The sequence below is a fragment of the Notolepis coatsorum genome, assembly GCF_963971535.1.
Source record: "Notolepis coatsorum genome assembly, chromosome: 13".
NCBI classification, from domain to species: domain Eukaryota; kingdom Metazoa; phylum Chordata; class Actinopteri; order Aulopiformes; family Paralepididae; genus Notolepis; species Notolepis coatsorum.
In genome coordinates this window covers 23,499,245-23,520,016 of record NC_140177.1, presented here as the reverse complement: position 1 = coordinate 23,520,016, position 20,772 = coordinate 23,499,245, and the positions used below count along the sequence as shown (strand labels likewise).

The window sequence follows — 20,772 nt, the reverse complement described above, 5'->3', positions numbered from 1 at the left end:
TCAGGATATGTAGTATGGTCAGGAGATATATTATGGTCAGGAGAATATATAGAATGATCAGGAGATATATTATGGTCAGGAGAATATATAGAATGATCAGGAGATGTAGTATGTCAGGTCAGGAGATGTAGTATGGTCAGGAGATATAGTATGGTCAGGAAATGTAGTATGGTCAGGAAATGTAGTATGGTAAATGGCTGCATTTTTATATAGCGCTTTTATCCAAAGTGCTTTAGAATTAGTTCCTCACATTTTACCCATTCACTCACATTCACACACCGATGGCGGAGGCAACCATGCAAGGTGCCAACCTGCTCATCGGGAGCAATTAGGGGTTAAGTGTCTTGCTCAAGGACACATCGACATGCTGCCCGGGAGGAGCGGCAATCAAACCGGGAAACTCCGGATTGCCAGACGACTGCTCTACCTCCCGAGCCACTGTCGCCCCAAGTATGGTCAGGAGATGTAGAATGGTCAGGAGATGTAGAATGGTCAGGAGATGTAGAATGGTCAGGATATGTAGAATGGTCAGGGGATGTAGAATGGTCAGGGGATGTAGAATGGTCAGGGGATGTAGAATGGTCAGGGGATGTAGAATGGTCAGGGGATATACCATACCAGCGGCCATCAGGCTCCACAACAGTGGGCAGGGCCTGCTGCCAGACATCCAACTACAACTACTAGGAACCTAAAAAGGACAATAACACTACCTTATTATGCATACTGCACCTTATGTGAATACTGTATATTTCAGTTAGTTAGTTAGTTAATTATATTGACTTGTTATATTGTTTACACAGCTTGTTTTTAATACCTGTACCTCCCCTCCCCCTCCCCCATGCTGCTATGATGCCTGCATTTCCCCAAGAGGATCAATAAAGGAATATCTTATCTTATAGTATGGTCATAGTATGTAGTATATAGTGGAATTATTGTACCTCCTATATATAACTTCTATCTTTATCTTCTCCTTAATACTCCAGTGATAATGCAGTGCCTACTTCAGTACTTGGTAATATTACAGTACAGTTTACTGTACTCCACAATGGTGGAATGAACTTCCCACTACAGTTAGGACAGCCGAGTCCCGACCAATCTTTCGTTGTCGACTAAAAACACACTTCTTCTGAAATCAAATCAAAAGATAAATCTAACCTTCTTACTGTCCTATACTACCATGTACCTCCTACTATTATGTCGTATGCCTATGCACTCAATACTGCAGCACCCACGTTTCAGCACTGTTTGATGAACATTGTTACTCAGCTGAAAGAGTTGTATCCTTCCCGCTGACTTGTCGTACAGAACTTGTGAGTAGCTTTGGATAAAAGCGTCGGCTAAATGACGACATGTAATGTAAATGTAGAACAATTCTCCCAACTGTAAAAAAATAACAACAATGATACAGTAACTAGGCTTGACATTTCTCCATTGTGGGAGAAGGTCTTTGTCCAAAACCACGGTTAGCGCCCTGTCCACCAGTCCAGTCCACCATAGTTACTGCTGCTATGTGATCACAAGACGATCAAACCAGCAGCTGTGTTGTCAGAGCTGCACTGACTTAAACGAAGTGACAAGCCACCCAACGTTCTCACAGACGAAGTTCACCGCCTGTAAATTAATTAATGAATGAATGATCGTTGCATTTATATAACGCTTTTCTAGGCACTCAAAGCGCTCCCCACAATGTAGGCTGGAAATTGCCTCCTTCACCACCACTGTGTAGCACCAACCTTGGGCTATTCAGGCTCAATGACTACCATACACGGGCACCAGGCACACGTCACACTACACAATGACTACCATACACGGGCACCAGGCACACATCACACTACACAATGACTACCATACACGGGCACCAGGCACACATCACACTACACAATGACTACCATACACGGGCACCAGGCACACATCACACTACACAATGACTACCATACACTGGCACCAGGCACACATCACACTACACAATGACTACCATACACGGGCACCAGGCACACATCACACTACACAATGACTACCATACACTGGCACCAGGCACACGTCACACTACACAATGACTACCATACACGGGCACCAGGCACACATCACACTACACAATGACTACCATACACGGGCACCAGGCACACATCACACTACACAATGACTACCATACACGGGCACCAGGCACACATCACACTACACAATGACTGCCATACACGGGCACCAGGCACACATCACACTACACAATGACTACCATACACGGGCACCAGGCACACATCACACTACACAATGACTACCATACACGGGCACCAGGCACACATCACACTACACAATGACTACCATACACGGGCACCAGGCACACATCACACTACACAATGACTACCATACACGGGCACCAGGCACACGTCACACTACACAATGACTACCATACACGGGCACCAGGCACACATCACACTACACAATGACTACCATACACGGGCACCAGGCACACATCACACTACACAATGACTACCATACACTGGCACCAGGCACACATCACACTACACAATGACTACCATACACGGGCACCAGGCACACATCACACTACACAATGACTACCATACACTGGCACCAGGCACACGTCACACTACACAATGACTACCATACACGGGCACCAGGCACACATCACACTACACAATGACTACCATACACGGGCACCAGGCACACATCACACTACACAATGACTACCATACACGGGCACCAGGCACACATCACACTACACAATGACTGCCATACACGGGCACCAGGCACACATCACACTACACAATGACTACCATACACGGGCACCAGGCACACATCACACTACACAATGACTACCATACACGGGCACCAGGCACACATCACACTACACAATGACTACCATACACGGGCACCAGGCACACATCACACTACACAATGACTACCATACACGGGCACCAGGCACACGTCACACTACACAATGACTACCATACACTGGCACCAGGCACACATCACACTACACAATGACTACCATACACTGGCACCAGGCACACGTCACACTACACAATGACTACCATACACGGGCACCAGGCACACATGGTAGTAAATTTATATAGCGCTTTTATCCAAAGCTATTTACAATTTGTTCCTCAAATTTTACCTGTTCACTCGCACACCGGCGGCGGAGGCAACCATGCAAGGTGCCAACCTGCTCATCGGAGCAGTTAGGGGTTAAGTGTCTTGCTCAAGGACACTTCGACATGCTGCCCCGGGAGGAGCGGGAATCGAACCGGGAACCTCCGTATTACCAGACGACTGCTCTACCTCCAGAGCCACTGTCGACACCGCTACTTCTGACTTGAGAGAAAGGTCGAGGTGGTAAAGGGGAAGCTCATGTAGTCCTATCTATCTAAACACAGACCACCCTGCTCTCATCGCTTCTCCTGATGACTCAGGAAGTCATTTAAAAAATAAAAGGCAATTCGATTGGTCGATCGCCACGTCAATCATTATTTAGCAAAAGGTTAATTGGATGCGCGAGTCCGGCTTGTTTGTTCCAGTGCAAATAGAATAACCCTAAGCGTTGAGGACAAAACACCCCCGCGTCGTCAACCATCGACATGTTGCATCGTCACTGTAACTGAGGGGTACAATTCCCTGACTGTATTGATAAGTATGGTATCATTAAACCACTACCGCTTGATGTACTTTAACTTCTGGCCATACAGTACACGATATCTAAGTATGATGAACACTTTCCCACATATGAAATCAGGTCCACACAAATATAACAGTCGAAGGTTTAATATAGCAAAAGGTATATACAACATTCACTTAATTACATTTATGATTTGAATGCACTTGTAAGGCAAATGAGTATTCGTAGGCAAATCAACACTGAATGTCCAATCTCTGGTTACGCAGGAAGCAAGTATACAACCTGGTTCTTTAGGGAACTATAGCGATGGTACTTAAGGATTATAGCGGGATACTAAAGGGGTCCTGCTGGTTGTAAGTCAGTAAGGGGGGGGGGGGGGGTTTGGAGAGCCGTCAGCTGCATCCCATCTGGCCAACGATTCCTGGGGAGAATTCAGGTACAGAACACAGTGCCCGCAGGATCTTGATCCACAGATGAATACACTTGGGCCCTCTTGTAGACGGTAGCTGTAGGCTGTAGGTCCACAACGAAGGAGAAGCGAGGCGGCCTCGGTCTGGGTTGAGCGCCGTCTCACCTGGGCTCCTCTCGGGGGTAATTCCAACACTCACCGGCGTTGGCTGTTATCCGCTCCACAAATCAAAGCACCCAAAGCAAATAGATATTCCATGCCGTATAGGCTCAGCAGTCGTCCGGGTAGGTAATCCAATGTGCAGGTCCCCCTCGGTCCTCGTCTAGAACTCCTCGGATGCAAGCACCACACTTGGTCTGCCCAGCCTGGTTAAGCTTCTAGATAACACGAGGAGGCGATGGGGGTGCTACTCACTTTAGAACTCGATACCGCACGATGCACCATACATAATAGACTATTATTAACTTAATAGAAATACGTCCCACTCGACGGTACAGTGCCAAACTATGACAATTCAGCTATGAATTTACACGAGGTCTCAATGCCTATTCTGGGGCCAAATAGGCCATACTGCACCACACGTGGGTCGTGGGTGAGGCTTCACGTCTGTTACTAGGTTGGAGGGTAAAGGACTAATGGACTAAAAGAAAGTTCTACTTTACTTGCGCCATATTTATATGCACGGTGAACAAATAGTACCACTCGTATTTCGGTAGCCGTATTCCTACGCGGAACCGGGGCTAGTTGGGACATGTTCGTCGGCACTATTGAACTTGACTCAAGGGGCCTGTCTGCTGGCGCCAGGTTCTTGTCCAATGAGAGAATGAACTATTATGGGCTGTAGTAGACTAAAGGGATATTCAGTGTATATGTACAAAGAATATACAAGGGATATCAAACGATATACAAATACTATTAAATATATATCCATAAATAAATATATATATTCGGTTTAATCTGATCCTTCACAACAGTCACGGTGACTAATGCACAATAGAACAAACGTGTCACACGCTGTGATGGACACACGACACAAATCTGAAGGGCCGACACCCAAAGCCACATACTGGCAGAACCCGGACCTGAGTCAGCCGGTACCTGGGATTCCACGCTGACGCCAGAGCGATACTTATTGCGATCCTTCACTTTGCTGAGTGTAAACAAGTTTTCCTACAATAATATCCACGACAAAGACGGCAGAAGTTCTCAAGCGCGTCAGGTTGGATGGTGTCGTGCGGACGTTGACCATGAGCTGCGCCCATGTGACAGAGAAACAAAAGATCTGTCGCAACTTCGTCCTTCAGCCAATGAACTGGAAGGAACTCTTTGAAGGCCGATGGATGTTCTGAAAATAATGCTCTTTATTAACACAGTTAAAACCAATGCGTTTCGGCACAGGGGAAATGCCGAAATGCACATTTGAAAGATTTCCCTGTGGAGGCCATTTTATATGGGTATTTAAGATCCATTGTTCTTTCTTTGTCATGTGACCCTGGTGAAGGTTTGTTTCTAAAACGCCTTGGTTTTAATTGTATGAATAAAGAGCATTATTCTTTAGAGCAGGGGTCGGCAATTAGGTCTGGCCACGGGCCAAATTTTCCCCAAGCCATTGGATGGCGGGCCAGGACAAAAAACAATGGCTAATTTAATATAATGATAGTGAAAAATGCAGCACCGCAGCGGGTGCATACACGTAATAATAATAATAACTTTATTTGTATAGCACTTTTCATACAGAGGTTGCAGTTCAAAGTGCCTCCAAAGAGTTGCTGAATATGTCTCCAAGTGGCGATGTGACTCAGTGTTTTATCAATATAACATTTTGCTATTGCAGAATAGCCCTTAGCCAAAGCAACAAAATCTATATTAAATAAGGCATTGAGACTCTCACCAAGCCAACGGAGACGACCGATGAGAAATGGGCTACCTGGAGGCTGTATGGTACGTTCACACACACCTCTACAAATCACCTCAGCCTAGATCCTGTCACCTACCGTAGTGAGTGTTTGTTTTAGTCAAACTATGTTGCATTCATTTATTTTCCTGTCACTCACGCCTAGCCTTTTTAATCAGACAGTGGACTATTGTTTCTGAAAAGCCTCGACACAGCCTCGAGTCCTGGCGCTCACCTAAGGTAACATAATAATATCACTAATAGCCTTGTTTTTTAGGATCAGTAAGGCGTTATTATAATTCGGCTAGTATTTAGAAGTATTGTAGGCTATTGGCTGTTCTCACTGATCCCCTACTAATCCTGGACAACTGGACCGTCGCAGGTGTTGTTGGCCAGCCCGAGGCCTCCCGCCTTCTCAGGCAGCCAGCGTGCCAGACCTCGACCTCGGTGATGGGCCCAGCCAGCCAAGATTCCGAAATTCTGATTCATAATTTCCCCCAAGATAAAACATTATTTATTAATGCCATAAAAGAGACCATGACGATCTGAATCAGGCTGGACAGTCCTGGAACTGACGGCACTGAGACATTCATTGTGTGCATGGTCGCTCTAACACTGTTCCAGTGAATGTCTCTCACTCGCTCATCTCCAGCCTATGTCTCTCTCTGTCTCTCTCTCTCTATCTCTCTCTCTCTCTCTCTCCGCTTCTCTCTCTCTGCTTCTCTGTCTCTCTCTGTGTGTATGTGTGTGCCTCTGTCTCTGTCTCTCTCTGTCTATGTCTCTCTCTCTGTGTATCTCTCTGTGTGTCTCTCTGTGTGTATGTGTGTGTCTGTCTCTCTCTGTTTCCATCTCTCTCTCTGTCTATGTCTCTCTCTTTCTCTGTGTGTGTGTCTCTGTGTGTTTGTGTCTCTCTCTCTCTCGCTCCCTCTCTCTGTTTGTGTGTCTCTGTCTCTCTCTCTCTTTCTCTGTGTGTGTGTGTCTCTCTCTCTGTGTGTGTTTGTGTGTCTCTCTCTCTCCCTCCCTCCCCCCCCCCCCCTCTCGCTCACCTGAAGAATAGCCGGTACTGGAGTGTGTCACTTGCCATTGTTAGCCTCCAGTGGGAAACTGTTGTGTTTAAAAGTCCCCTATCTTATAAATGGCCTTTTCCAGTGGTTTGCATTGTTTTCTAGAAATGTGGTGTTGTACCAACACTGTGAAATTCTCATTCAGGCGCATTCCTCTAGTTCAGCTGTGACAAGATCCTCCCCCACTAAACCAAGCCATTCTGAATTTAGCGTATCTGTGACGTGTAAGAATTATGATCTGCATACCTCAGCTCTTTCTGTGGTTGTAACCACCGCCCACAATCAACAATTCGCTCAACAACGTATCTGCCAGTGCAGGTGGGTGACTGTCACTCAAAGCGCATTGCGAGTATGGGCGGAGCCCAGCCAAAAACACCTTGGATTTTGTAAGGGCCCGGGGAGAAAGTGGTGCACCAAAGTACTTGATTAAAATTACAAAACAATGAATTTTATTGAAAAAAACTGTACATTGGAATATCGACGAAACCTGTCGATATTCACAAGTGATGTGCATTAATAAATACAGAAACATCAGACACAGCACATTTAGAAATTCTTTCAAAAACAAAGAAAGTCAGAGGTAACAATTTAAAAACAATTACATATTGTGGTGACCTGATTGGTCATCAAGGTTCTAAACCGACCCATCGACACTAGAGTGTCTAGTTTCAGAGTTTCCTGCAGGGTATTCCATGAGGCAGGGGGCAGAGAAGCCAAAAGCAGAAGTTCAGTACAAACTCTAGGCACTTTAACTCATTCAGAGCCACGCCCATATGACCAAAGGTCCATTCCAATAAAGAAGTAATATAATTTGAACAGTCTCTAATTATAGCTTTATAAAGAAACTGATTCCAATGCAACTTATGCTGCATGTCTATAAATCATAATAATAATAATAATAATAATAATAATAATAATAATAATAATAATAATAATAATAATAATAATAATAATAATAATAATAATAATAATAATAATAATAATAATAATAATAAACTATTTGTATAGCACCTTTCATACAAGAATTGCAAAGTGCTTCACAGCCATAATCTAGACATACAATTAGCATGGAATTGGCATAAATATAGACGGGCATAAAACGAGCAGAGAATTGACCAAATAAAAGCAATGCATAAAGTGTAGATATAAAATGAGTATAAAATAAGATCGCAAAAGTCCAATGCCGCCGCCTGGTGGTATGCGGCCGGTATTGCACATCCTTTGAAACGTTGAGTCTTTGGCTGTGCATCGATGATATAGCTCCGGGCGGACTATTCTTAGTCGGACAAGTGTAGCGGTTCTAATGCTCGGATTGAGAAGAAACAATTACTCTCATGGTGGATTCTGTGTTGGATTATGTTGGCGGAACGATGGACATCAATACTTGGAATACTTGGAATCATATAATTGGAATATTCTTTTTGGGGTACATCCTAGTCAAGGTAAGGGCTATATGATATCAATCTTGCGTTGATCCAATAATGTTTTCATTGCGATCCGAGCGTATGTGTGTAACGCTACTCCATAACGTATTCCGTTGGTGACGATCAAAGCATCGAAAAACGACCCCCCCCCACCCTTTCATGTATTCATGATGAAACATAATACCGATCATACGCATTTGATTTTTTTCAAGTAGCGTGTGTAGGGACAAAACGCCAATGCATTTACTATAATACACGTTGCGGCTTATAACCAGCCTCTCAGGAATTGGCCCGGATCATTCCGAAATAACACTCATATTCACCACGGTATAAAACGGGAACGTATGGATGGAATTTTTTTCCTTTTTTGCATCTTGACCGGAAGAAACCCAGTGTCAAATGACTATAGTATTGAATCCATGGCTATAATATAGAATATAGATTTAGCTCTACAAACAAGGTGACCGATTACCTGGGTTTAATGGGTGGCATGAGCCTATGCACTTCCGGAAGGGGCGTGGCACCCAATGTGTTAAAGCCCTGTTGTCTTCCCGTCCTGCCCAGAACCCTCGGTGCCGCTGGACCCCATCTCCTCGTCCAACTCCTCCTCCCAGATCATCCTGAAGTGGAGGCCCCCCAACGACCCCAACGGCAACATCACCCACTACCTGGTGTTCTGCCAGCGCCAGCCCGAGGCCAGCGAGCTCTACAAGTTTGATTACTGTCAGAAGGGTAAGTGTGTGTAGAGGAGAGAGTGCCAGTGACTGTGTGTGTGTGAGGAGGAGGAGGAGGAGGAGGAGGAGGAGGAGGAGGAGTGTGTGTGGGGGGGGGGTGAGAGTGACAGTGCCAGTCCTCCATTAGGAGGATGAGCTGTCTCCCCTAGAGGCTCCTCTGCAGCCCGACACGCTCCGGGTGATGAAGTGTGACTGATCTCCTGAGTGATGCACCATGTAGCCTGTTAACACTGACTTATTGTTGTGAGCATTTCTAGCACAGATTCAGATAAAACGGGTAAGGCTTATCTAATCAATCAGTATCAGGAGTGTACAGGTTCTAGCAAAGGACACAACCATGTTAATAAGATGAGAGATATTTACTTGCATTTATTTGTTATTTAGACACTCCCATTTAAGAGGTCACAATAAGAGCAATTCTGCAATTGGCTGTCGGAATAAAAACAAGACGGAATATGACCGTGCTTCTTAAAGCCCAAGGGCAGGGAGGCGGGGGGTGTTAACGGACGAGATCAGTGGCTCAGCGGGTGGTTCAGAGTGAAGCCAGTATTGCTCTTAAAATGCGGGTTCAGTCCAGGTTCAGAGCGATCGATCGCACCGCTCCAGCCCGTAAGCCCAGACGCTGCCCCCTGGACCGTGTTTAAAACTCCCACACACACGTCCCAGAGAAGGGTCCGGTCTGTAGGGAGGTTGTGTCACTCACTACCCATTCCTCTCCGCCTGAAAGAGTGATGGTCTGGGGACTGGCAATGACTGACATGCCCCGCTGGCTGGCTGTGTGTGTGTGTGCGTGTGTGTGTGTGTGTTTCCTGGATGTGTGTGCGCTCTCTATTCCTGTGTGGACACGTGTGTGTGTGTGGTTGTCCGTCTCCCCCCAGGGATGAAGCTGCCGTCCAGGGTGCCCACGCAGGTGGACAGCGAGGAGAAGGAGAAGTGGAACCAGACGGAGGAGCAGGGCCATGGGGCGCGCTGCTGCGCCTGCCCCAAGACCGACAAGGAGCTGAAGAAAGAGAAGGAGGACTCGGAGTACCGCAAGACCTTCGAGAACTACCTCCACAACGAGGTCTTCGAGATCAAGTGAGTTATATCTGGAAGATAGACCGGTTTTTAGACGCCTGGTTGAGAGTTTCTTGTCGAACTCTGTTCACCTTCAACCTTGCTTTCCATTCAGCTTCATCAGGGTATCTGCGGGGTATTACATTTAATTTGCACGTGTATTAAATCTTTGGGGGGGCAGCCCGGCTGTCGGAAGATGAAATAATATTAAATATATGAACTGTTTTTGTATTCAAGTCGTTGTTTTTTGCGGGGCTACCGGGAGCTTGGTGTGTCTGGCGAGAGCTTGTATGGAACGTGCAGGAATTTAAATCGGCATGCAAAGTGCAGCCACCAGTTCAGTGTCGCCATGTGTTTTTTTTTGGCTAGTATGGTCGGGTAATTGGTATACATTTTTGCTCCAAGTGGTATTAAATTGGTCTTAAAAAGTCTTAGATTGAACTTGTTGAAACCTGCAGATACCCTGTTCATGCATTCCACATAAAGGCTTCCATGTGTTCAGATCCTCTCTGGTCCATGGGGGGATGAGAGGTCTGGTCTGGTTCTGTTTAAGACGCAGACGAGGATTCATGTGGGTCGTCTAGGATGGACTCTTTCTTTTAACTTGAGTTAAATGGTCAATTATCCAAAGCGCTTTACAATTTTTTGTTCCTCACATTCACCCATTCACATTCACACACCGACGACTGAGGCAACCATGCACGGTTGGGGTTAGGGGTTAGGTGTCTTGCTCAAGGACACTTGACACGCTGCCTGGGAGGAGCGGGAATCGAACCGGGAACCTCCCGATTGCCAGAGGACCGCTCTACCTCCTGAGCCACCGTCACTCCCCACAGTTCACTTCCTGACCACTAAAGAAAACACATAACGAGGCGTCATTTCGAGACGACAACGTCACCTGCTTCTCACCCTCCCTCTCCTTCCTCCTCCCTGTAGACCCAGCAGGCAGCGGCGCTCCGTGGTGGGCGTGGCCAACCGGACGCACCCCTTCCTCACCACCGCGCCCAGCCTCACGGTGGGCACGCGCGGCCCCGGCGAGGGGGGCGAGGACGAGGAGGAGAACTTCGAGAGCACCAAGTCGGTGGTGACGGTCCACGCCAAGGACTCCACCATCATCTCCAACCTGCGCCACTTCACCAGCTACCAGATCGAGATCCACGCCTGCAACCACCCCAACGACCCGGGCCGCTGCAGCATGGCTGCCTACGTCAGCGCCCGCACCATGCCGGAAGGTAGGGATTACTCTCATAGCCGGGGATTACACCCATAGCCGGGGGTGTGCCGATCTGCCTCCCTTTCTTGATCCTCTAATCAAAACTGGGGAAAGCAACATGTTTAAAAGGATTACTTTGGGGAAACAAGACGAGGCTTTAGTTTTGGGAGAAATTAAGGGTTTGTTTTGGAGTGGCTCCATGCTGCCCTCCAGTGGTCAGAAAATAATTACTGCAGCTTTAAGATCTGGATAAAAACTGTAAAAGCGCCATAGTATCCACTTAGTTAGAGTTGAAGGGGGGGAAAAAGGTGTATAGAAATCCTATCAAGAAATATCTACAGCAAGAATTCTGGGTCTCAACGAATCCAAAATGTCAATGTGGTTAGAAGTGGTGGAGAGAATAAAAGCTAGCTTATAATGGTAGTGTCTGGTTAGGAGTGAGGGATAATGGAGGTACTATCCAAGGAGGGGTCCGGGAGGGGGGGGTTCGAGCTGGAGCATATGTGTGTAGGGTTTTAGAAAATAGGTATTAGGGGTATATCCTGTATAAGGCATTGGTATAATTGGTAATTTCGTTGGATATATACTGTATACGGTAAAATATTATTATAGACTTTTTTGTTTGTTTTCTGTTTCTGTACTTGCATGTCATTTTAGCCACCTTGATTGTTAGTTTCATTATGCATTGTGTGTTGAGTACTGACTTTTAATAATTTTTGTTTTGCAATAATAAAAAAATAAATAAAATCCTATGGTATTGGTGAATACATGTTGAGCTCCATCGTCATGTGTCGTCCACAGACAAGGCTGACAACATCGCGGGTCTCATCACCTATGAAGTGGCAGAGTACACCGTGCACATCAAATGGGAGGAGCCCAACGCCCCCAACGGCATGATCATCCTGTATGAGGTCAACTACAAGAAGATAGGAGACACAGAGGTGAGCACACACACACACACACACACACACACACACACACACTACATCTATAGGCACAAACATACACACACATATAGATTAGATTAAAATGTTGTCATCATACAGCACAAGTACAGTATAATGAAAAGAAGTGTGGCATCCAACCAGAGTGCAAATGTAACAGGTAAAGTGCAATAGTAATATACAATGTACAGGTGATTAAACTGGGTATAAGATATATACATTAGGTTATGTCTCATATGTTAAATTAGAGTATGTCTGTACATGCCTCCTATCTGTAGATATACTATGTCTATATCTGTACATATCACAGTTGCAGCGACTGAATCAGTCGGTACTACAGACCAAAATATGTAAAAATATCTGATATCCTAGTACTTCAGTGGTTATTCTGACGCCATCTTTCGTCCGATCACCATGCCTGTAAAAACCTAAAGTGACTGCCGATTGGCTCGCTAGGTAGCTGACACGTACACTAATCCTAGGCCAGAGACGTGATCCTAGACGTATACAGTGTCACACACGCAGTCCAAGATCTGGCTACATCTTACAAGAAGCGACTGTGACTGAGCAGAGTGCGTTTTCTACTGCAAGAATATAACTGTCTGACGAGAGCTATTGAAGCGGTGAAGTACGGCGACAAAAAGTGCTGAGTCACAACGACTACCTCCTCCCAGACTAATACACCACAGTATTGTTCTATATATACATAGAATCAAAAATACTGTTCCTCACAAGTATCTGGTCACAAATTACGTGATGATGTTGTGACGGCTGCAAAATACACAAGAGTAATTAAATATGTATTTAAAATCCATGTCGGCCTAATGGAATTACTGCCCATCTCTGAGCACGCACACAGAAAGACACACACACGCACACACACACACACACACACACACACACACATACATACATACATACATACATACATACATACATACATACATACATACATACATACATACATACATACATACATACATACATACATACATACATACATACATACATACATACGAAAACAAACACAGACATACACAAACATATACGCACACACATACACAAACACACAGACAGACTGACGGACAGACGGACGGACAGACAGACAGACAGACAGAGAGACAGACAGACAGACAGACAGACAGACAGACAGACAGACAGACAGACAGACAGACAGACAGACAGACACACACACACACATACAAACGCACACACATACACACTAGGGGTGTAACGGTACACAACCACGGTTCGGTACGTATCTCGGTTTTGAAGTCTAGGTTCGGTATGGTTTTCGGTACAGTGGGGGAAAGTTTGGCTTTCCATGTTCCACTCAGGGGTGATGTAGTGTGCAGTTACTAATTGTACTTGTAGGGCTGTCAACGAATATTCTATATTGAAATTAATAATCGAGTTTTTAATTCAATTCTGCACGCAAAAAAAGGTTCTGCACGTGCGTTCGTTAGTGGTTAACGACGTACCGCTGTATTCGTTCGGTACACAGCCGTACTGAACCTTAAGTCCAGTACTGAAACGGTTCGGTACGGATATGTGTACCTTTACACTCCTAATATACACACAGACATTCTCTCACCTTTACCATTCCAGTCAGGACATCTCTCTAGGTGTGAAGGCCAAACGTAGAGTCTAGAAACACCAGACACAAACACATTGAGATGCACTCAGCTGTGGCCTCTGCAGAGACTAGGCATCTATGTCTGAAACTACCTCTCCGTCTCTGAAGCGTCATTTGGTGGATAACCAGCCAGGATGAATATAATGTGCTGCAACACTGCCTGCACTGGTCTCAAACCAAATCATCCGGTTTTCACAGATGGAATAATTTACCTCTAACTGGGAGAATTAATTCAGTACAAAATGACCAAAATGACCAAGGCTAAATGAGATATGGATGTAGTGCAAATCTCGTAAGTATATATATAGATATATATAGAAAATTGTAAAGTGTGTCCAGGAAGATGATGCCAGACTGTACCGTCACCCTGTGCTCAGTGATGCAGTGAGGCGCAGTGATGCGTTATAGTTATAGTTATTATAACTGGGGGACTGATAGGATTAGCTCTACTGCTTCATGTGCTGGATTGAACCGTATCCAGTTGAAAGTAGTACAGTACATACAGTAGGCTCCATTATTCTGAAGCCAGACGAGCTGCAACCACGTCCTCTGATTGCCATCTCTGGCGTTCCTGAAATCATTCAGAATTTGCGTGCCAGCCAATTTAGACGTTATTGCATTTCCCTCTCTTATTATAGAGCGGAGGAGGATCCTTCTCACTTGGAAATCACCAGCTTCCTGGTTGGAAGACGTAATGTTTTTCATTGAATTAGGGACAATATAGTTTGCACTCTGAGGCCTCCCCCGAGACGTTCACTTGCAGATGACAGCCATGTGAATGACCTCCATGACCAGACTCCCTGACCAGACTTCCAGACCAGACTCCCAGACCAGACTCTCAGACCAGCCTCCCTGACCAGACTCCCTGACCAGACTCCCTGACCAGACTCCCTGACCAGACTCCCAGACCAGACTCCCAGACCAGACTCCCTGACCAGACTCCCTGACCAGACTCCCAGACCAGACTCCCTGACCAGACTCCCAGACCAGACTCCCAGACCAGACTCCCAGACCAGACTCCCAGACCAGACTCCCTGACCAGACTCCCTGACCAGACTCCCTGACCAGACTCCCTGACCAGACTCCCTGACCAGACTCCCTGACCAGACTCCCTGACCAGACTCCCAGACCAGATGAACGGTGCAGGCAGAGGGCAGCGTGGTTGGAGTACACAGGCTACATCAGACTAGTGCTGCTCATCAATTTGGTCGATTTGCTTTTTGTTTACAAGTCAGATTCAGAAGTAGGGTTGGGTGAGAGTAGCAATGGTGATATCGGTGGCGATATTTAGTAATTTTGAGTCAGGAAATGACTTGCATAACTGCAACATGTATCAAGCTGCCTAAAACCAGCCCTGCTGCACTGATCTCCTAACCTCCTTTTGGTGGTAAACTCATTAAATCAAAGATCACTGGAAAACAAACAAACTCAGAAATATAAGATATTCCTGCCCAAGGTTTAGAAGCTTTTCATCTTCCAGAAAATGGTACTCTGTCTATTATTGAATATGTATTTTATCCACTGTCATTTCGCGCTGCATTCATTTCCTTGTTGAGATTACTTTGATTACTCTCTCCCCAAAAAGGTTGGCGGGGCGTTCTGTGTGCTTTGTTCCAACACGTTGCATTAACCCATGAACAATATAAATCTTCTTTAAACGGTCATTGTTCCCCTTTTAATGGAAAGATAATTTTAGCACAGCTGCGTCGGTGCTGTTGTTCAGTTGCCGTGGCGAAGGCTGCATACGTCTGTCTGACCTTTTTAGCTGTGGAAAAACAAAAAAACAACTCTGATGTTCCCAACGTCAAAACAAGAAATGTGATTTAATATGGCGGGGGGGGGGGGCTGCACCTAAGCCTTCGCGAGTCAACAAGTTATTTTAACCTTGTGTTTGTCTTTCTCTTTTAAAACCTCTCGGAAGCTGCGGATGAGGTGTTTTTCAGTCCTCCTCATATTGTTGTTTCCTTTTCTGGGTCTTGCTCGTGCTAACCTCGCCTGTGTGCCTTTTTTTCTTTTTGTAATACTTTTTTCTTTTTTCTTAATTGCAGCAAGATTACATAAAAAAATTAAGTTCACTTTTATGAAAAGGAAAAAACTAACAATAATTTAAAAGTACACAATAAAGATTTCCATAAGTAGAGGGGAAAAAAGAAGAGCCCACTTAGAACCTGCCTTTGTGTCTGTGTTCAGGAGCTGCATCACTGCGTGTCCAGGAACATGTACAAGATGGCCACGGGCTGCAAGCTGCGCGTGGTGCACCCCGGGAACTACACCGTGAGGATCCGGGCCACCTCCCTGGCCGGCAACGGCTCCTGGACCGAGCCCACACATTTCTACGTAACGGACCTGAGTAAGTCCCTGTCTGACCCCCTGTCACGGTGCACACCTGCACCTAGTTTATACCATCCATCTCCTCCTCAACCTCCCCACTCTTTATCAGGCTTAAAGACACTAATTATTAGATTAGATTCAGAAGTTTGGCATCCAACCAGAGTGCAAATGTAACATACAATATACAGGTGATTCAACTGGGTATAAAATTTATAAATGAGTACTACTGAGTAATAGTGCTAATCAGATGCATGTACAGTGTTATAGTATTATTATCTACAGTGATACAAGTATGGTAGTAAATCATACTGGCCAGCGGTATACAGTAACTAGTAAAAGTAGGTAAGGGATATGTAAATATAGTATCGATCTAATGATCACAATGTAATTAGCTTCTGCCTCACAGTGCAGTCAATAATCCAATCCCTAGCCGGTCATAGCGAGTGGGTATTATCAGAGGGCTTGTTTGGTGATTAAAAACATGGCTCATTGTGTGGGTGGATTTGTTTACCAGGAGTGGATCCTTCCAGCGTGTTGAAGATTGTGATTGGTCCAGCCATCTGCATGGCCATCCTGCTGTGCGTGGGGGCCGTGGCCTTCATGATGTTTAAGAAGAAGTGAGTGAAGTCTCCTACGCCCTCTTTTCACTTCTCTCATCCTATTTTCTATTTCCTTAACCACCAAAACCTGCACGGACATATGATGTATATCGTGCCAGTTAGGGTACCTTGTGTATACTGCACCTTGTGTATACAGTTTACTTTTACTCTTACTAGTTGAATAGATTCATAGAATTCAGATTCAAATGTATGTATTGTAACTTGTAATATAACTGATACAGGGCACACAGACCCTCATTTTCACCTTTGTTTACACTGTTTATTTTTCTCATATCTTTATATTCAGATACAATGTTGTTGCTTATATTTATGTCTTTCTACTATTACCCTCACCATACCTGTACCTCCCCTCCCCGCTCCCCCATGCTGCTATGACGCCCAGATTTCCCCCAAGGGGATCAATAAAGGAATGTCTTATCTTAACTACTATTCTACTATCTCTTCACCACATTTCTTTCTCTCAGGCAAACCCAGGGGCCGAGCGGGCCCATCTACGCCTCCTCAAACCCGGAGTACCTGAGCGCTAATGATAGTAAGTCATGACATTTAAGCCATTCTCAATAGGGAGGTCACGGAGGTGTAGTCTGACGTCACTTTAGTTTCCCGCGCGGTCCACCCCTATAGGGATTTATCATTGGGAAAATGTATTATTGGCTATTGTAATAATTCTGCCTCATGAACATTGGCAAGCTTTCCATTTTTGCACAAAACGAGTTCCCTTCTATCACTAACATTATTGTTTAAGCATTTTTGGTTGAAATAAAGTTAGTTATAAGGTTTTTAATTCATCGTTAAAAAATAACTACACTTACCAGTAGAACGCCTGTCGTTCAGTGCTGTCGCCTAATACACGGTGGTACGTCTGTGTTGACAGTCGGCAGCGCGAAAGTGAATTGAAGTGTAGTTCTTCAGTGAACTAAAACATAAACGTTGTTATTTAGCTACTTTTACGATTAATTGTGAATTTTTTCATGTTGAGCTATAGATTGTGGATGAATACACACAGAAAGGTACACCATGCCAATGTTCATGCTTTATTTGTTTTAAACGAGACAATTTTGAAATGGGTCCATTGGAAATACATTGCCATTTCAAGGAGGGTGGACCGCGTGGGAAACACCAATGACGTAACCACTACACCTCCCTATGTAGTTCAGTGGGTGTTTTTTATTTTATTTTATGGCAATTCATTTGACAGCAAATCAACGTTCAATAACATGTCTTGCAGTAACATGATACACACACGTTCTGTGGACTAAAAGCCAAGTTATTTCTATATAAGGAGATAATCATGATCAAAAAAGAAAAAGGGAATTTATGAATGGGTACAATACTGTACGGCTCAATACACACAATTGGGGATGCAGACCAGAGAAAGACTTTTGTCTTGTTTACATCAGGGTCCCCCATTTTCAATTCATCATAATGTGATATATATATATATATATATATATATATATATAACAATGTGGAATGTTCCAATACAACACGTTAAAATAAATCAATACTATAAATCAAATTATTAGAGGCCCCAGGTTTTTGTTTTTAGTTCATTTGCTCTAGGAATGTCATTAATTCATGATAACAAGAAGATATCTCTATGAATTTGTTTACTGTTCAAAAAGCTAAGAAAGGGATTAAAAGGAGATGTATTTCTATTGTTGGGGTTAACTTGTGGAACAATGCTGATATACTATATTATTTAAGAATAAGTAATTCACTCCTGGTTTAAAAAGAATATGGTTTGTATAGCTATTTTTTTAGGGTTACAAATGTGAATAATATTTATTTTGTTATTATTTTAGTTTTAGTTTTGGAGGCATAATTGAAGAAGAATATAGGACAGGCATATATACTCATTATGCTTCAGCCTGTACCTTTTCAGTCACTGCCAAAACGACTACTACTTTTTTACTACTACTACTTTTTTACTACTACTGCTACTTTACTCCTACTACTGCTGCTGCTGCTACTACTTTACTACTGCTACTACTTCTACAACTTGTTTACTACTGCTACTTTACTACTACTTTACTACTTTTTTACTACTGCTACTTTACTACTACTACTACTTCTACTACTACTACTTTTTTACTACTGCTGCTGCTACTACTTTACTACTACTACTGCTACTACTACTACTTCTACTGCTGCTACTACTACTACTACTACTATTACTACTGCTACTACTACTACTACTACTACTACTACTACTACTATTACTACTATATACAGTGATGTACCTGAACACGTTCAATGAACGATCGTTCATATTTTGGGCGAACGTGAACTGAACGTACTGTATTTCCGCTAGATGAACGTAATTGTGAACGCGTTCATTCGCAGCGCTCTATCACAGTATAACTTCGCTCAAAAGTGTGCCAGATTTGGGACGGGCGCACACACACACAAAGGTTTCGGTGTGTGCGTGTTGCATGCGGAGAGAGAGACTCGTTACGCCCCTTCAAGGTAATGGTAGGGGAAGGGAAACACTGATAAATAATCACAGTGCAATGGAAATGGCAGTATTCTGATTGCCGTCTGTGGTTCTATATGGGTTGTGGCAATCATTTTGACAAATAATAGCTTGCAGCATCGTATTGGGAAAAAAATAACTAACTATAAACTAGTTAATTTTTTAAACCATGAACTTTAGTTAAAAATGTTGAATTGTGAACTATGATCTGAACTAGTTCATAAAAAAATGTGTGAACTGAACTAGTTCATGTAGAAAACACTGACTATATATCACCTTTTGTAAGTGTCGGAAGGCTAGTGTAGAGATGGATGTGGTAACATACAGTATAAAGCAGGCAGTGCTCGTGTCGATGTGGTAACATACAGTATAAAGCAGGCAGTGCTCGTGTCGATGTGGTAACATACAGTATAAAGCAGGCAGTGCTCGTGTCGATGTGGTAACATACAGTATAAAGCAGGCAGTGCTCTTGTCGATGTGGTAACATACAGTATAAAGCAGGCAGTGCTCGTGTCGATGTGGTAACATACAGTATAAAGCAGGCAGTGCTCTTGTCGATGTGGTAACATACAGTATAAAGCAGGCAGTGCTCTTGTCGATGTGGTAACATACAGTATAAAGCAGGCAGTGCTCGTGTCGATGTGGTAACATACAGTATAAAGCAGGCAGTGCTCGTGTCGATGTGGTAACATACAGTATAAAGCAGGCAGTGCTCGTGAGACGTCTCGCCGCTAACCGTCCTGCCCCCTGCAGTGTACGAGCCGGACGAGTGGGAGGTCTCCAGGGACAAGATCAACATCCTGCGGGAGCTGGGCCAGGGCTCCTTCGGCATGGTGTACGAGGGCATCGCCAAGGACCTGGTCAAGGGGGAGCCTGACTCCCACGTGGCGGTCAAGACGGTCAACGAGTCGGCCAGCCTGAGGGAGCGCATCGACTTCCTCAACGAGGCCTCCGTCATGAAGGCCTTCACCTGCCACCACGTGGTGAGGAGGACACGCTGTGGTTTAACACTCGTCAGATACAGAACCCACATCACTGAAATTATATCAAGTTTCAAGTTTTGTTTTATTTGTCTGTCACATATAAGGTTTCATTACAGTGAAATGCTTGGTTCTGTATGAGCCTCCTGAGATTGTGCTTCATATACAGTAAAAAAAAAAAAAAAATAAAGACCAAACACTATACAAAATATACAAAACTATGGCGGCTGGGTGGCGCAGCGGTCTAAGCGCTCGTCACCAACGCGAGAGACACCGGTATCGAATCCGGCTGTCAGCGTTGCCTCCGGCTTGGGCCGGCCGTCATACTGACTCAATTGGCAGAGTCAGCGGGAGGGA

The 20,772-nt window shown here is 44.5% G+C and overlaps 1 protein-coding gene across 2 annotated transcripts in view; it reads left to right on the top strand.

Moving 5' to 3' along the window:
• insra (insulin receptor a) overlaps positions 1-20,772 on the top strand; it is a 163,966-nt gene that overhangs the window by 128,168 nt on the left and 15,026 nt on the right. For both annotated transcript variants that reach the window (XM_084327985.1, XM_084327986.1), the window contains 8 exons: positions 8,990-9,157; positions 10,038-10,236; positions 11,152-11,447; positions 12,230-12,369; positions 16,199-16,358; positions 16,854-16,956; positions 17,424-17,491; positions 20,189-20,418. In XM_084327985.1, coding sequence (XP_084184111.1) covers positions 8,990-9,157; positions 10,038-10,236; positions 11,152-11,447; positions 12,230-12,369; positions 16,199-16,358; positions 16,854-16,956; positions 17,424-17,491; positions 20,189-20,418 — 1,364 coding nt within the window. The remainder of the gene's footprint in view (positions 1-8,989; positions 9,158-10,037; positions 10,237-11,151; positions 11,448-12,229; positions 12,370-16,198; positions 16,359-16,853; positions 16,957-17,423; positions 17,492-20,188; positions 20,419-20,772) is intronic.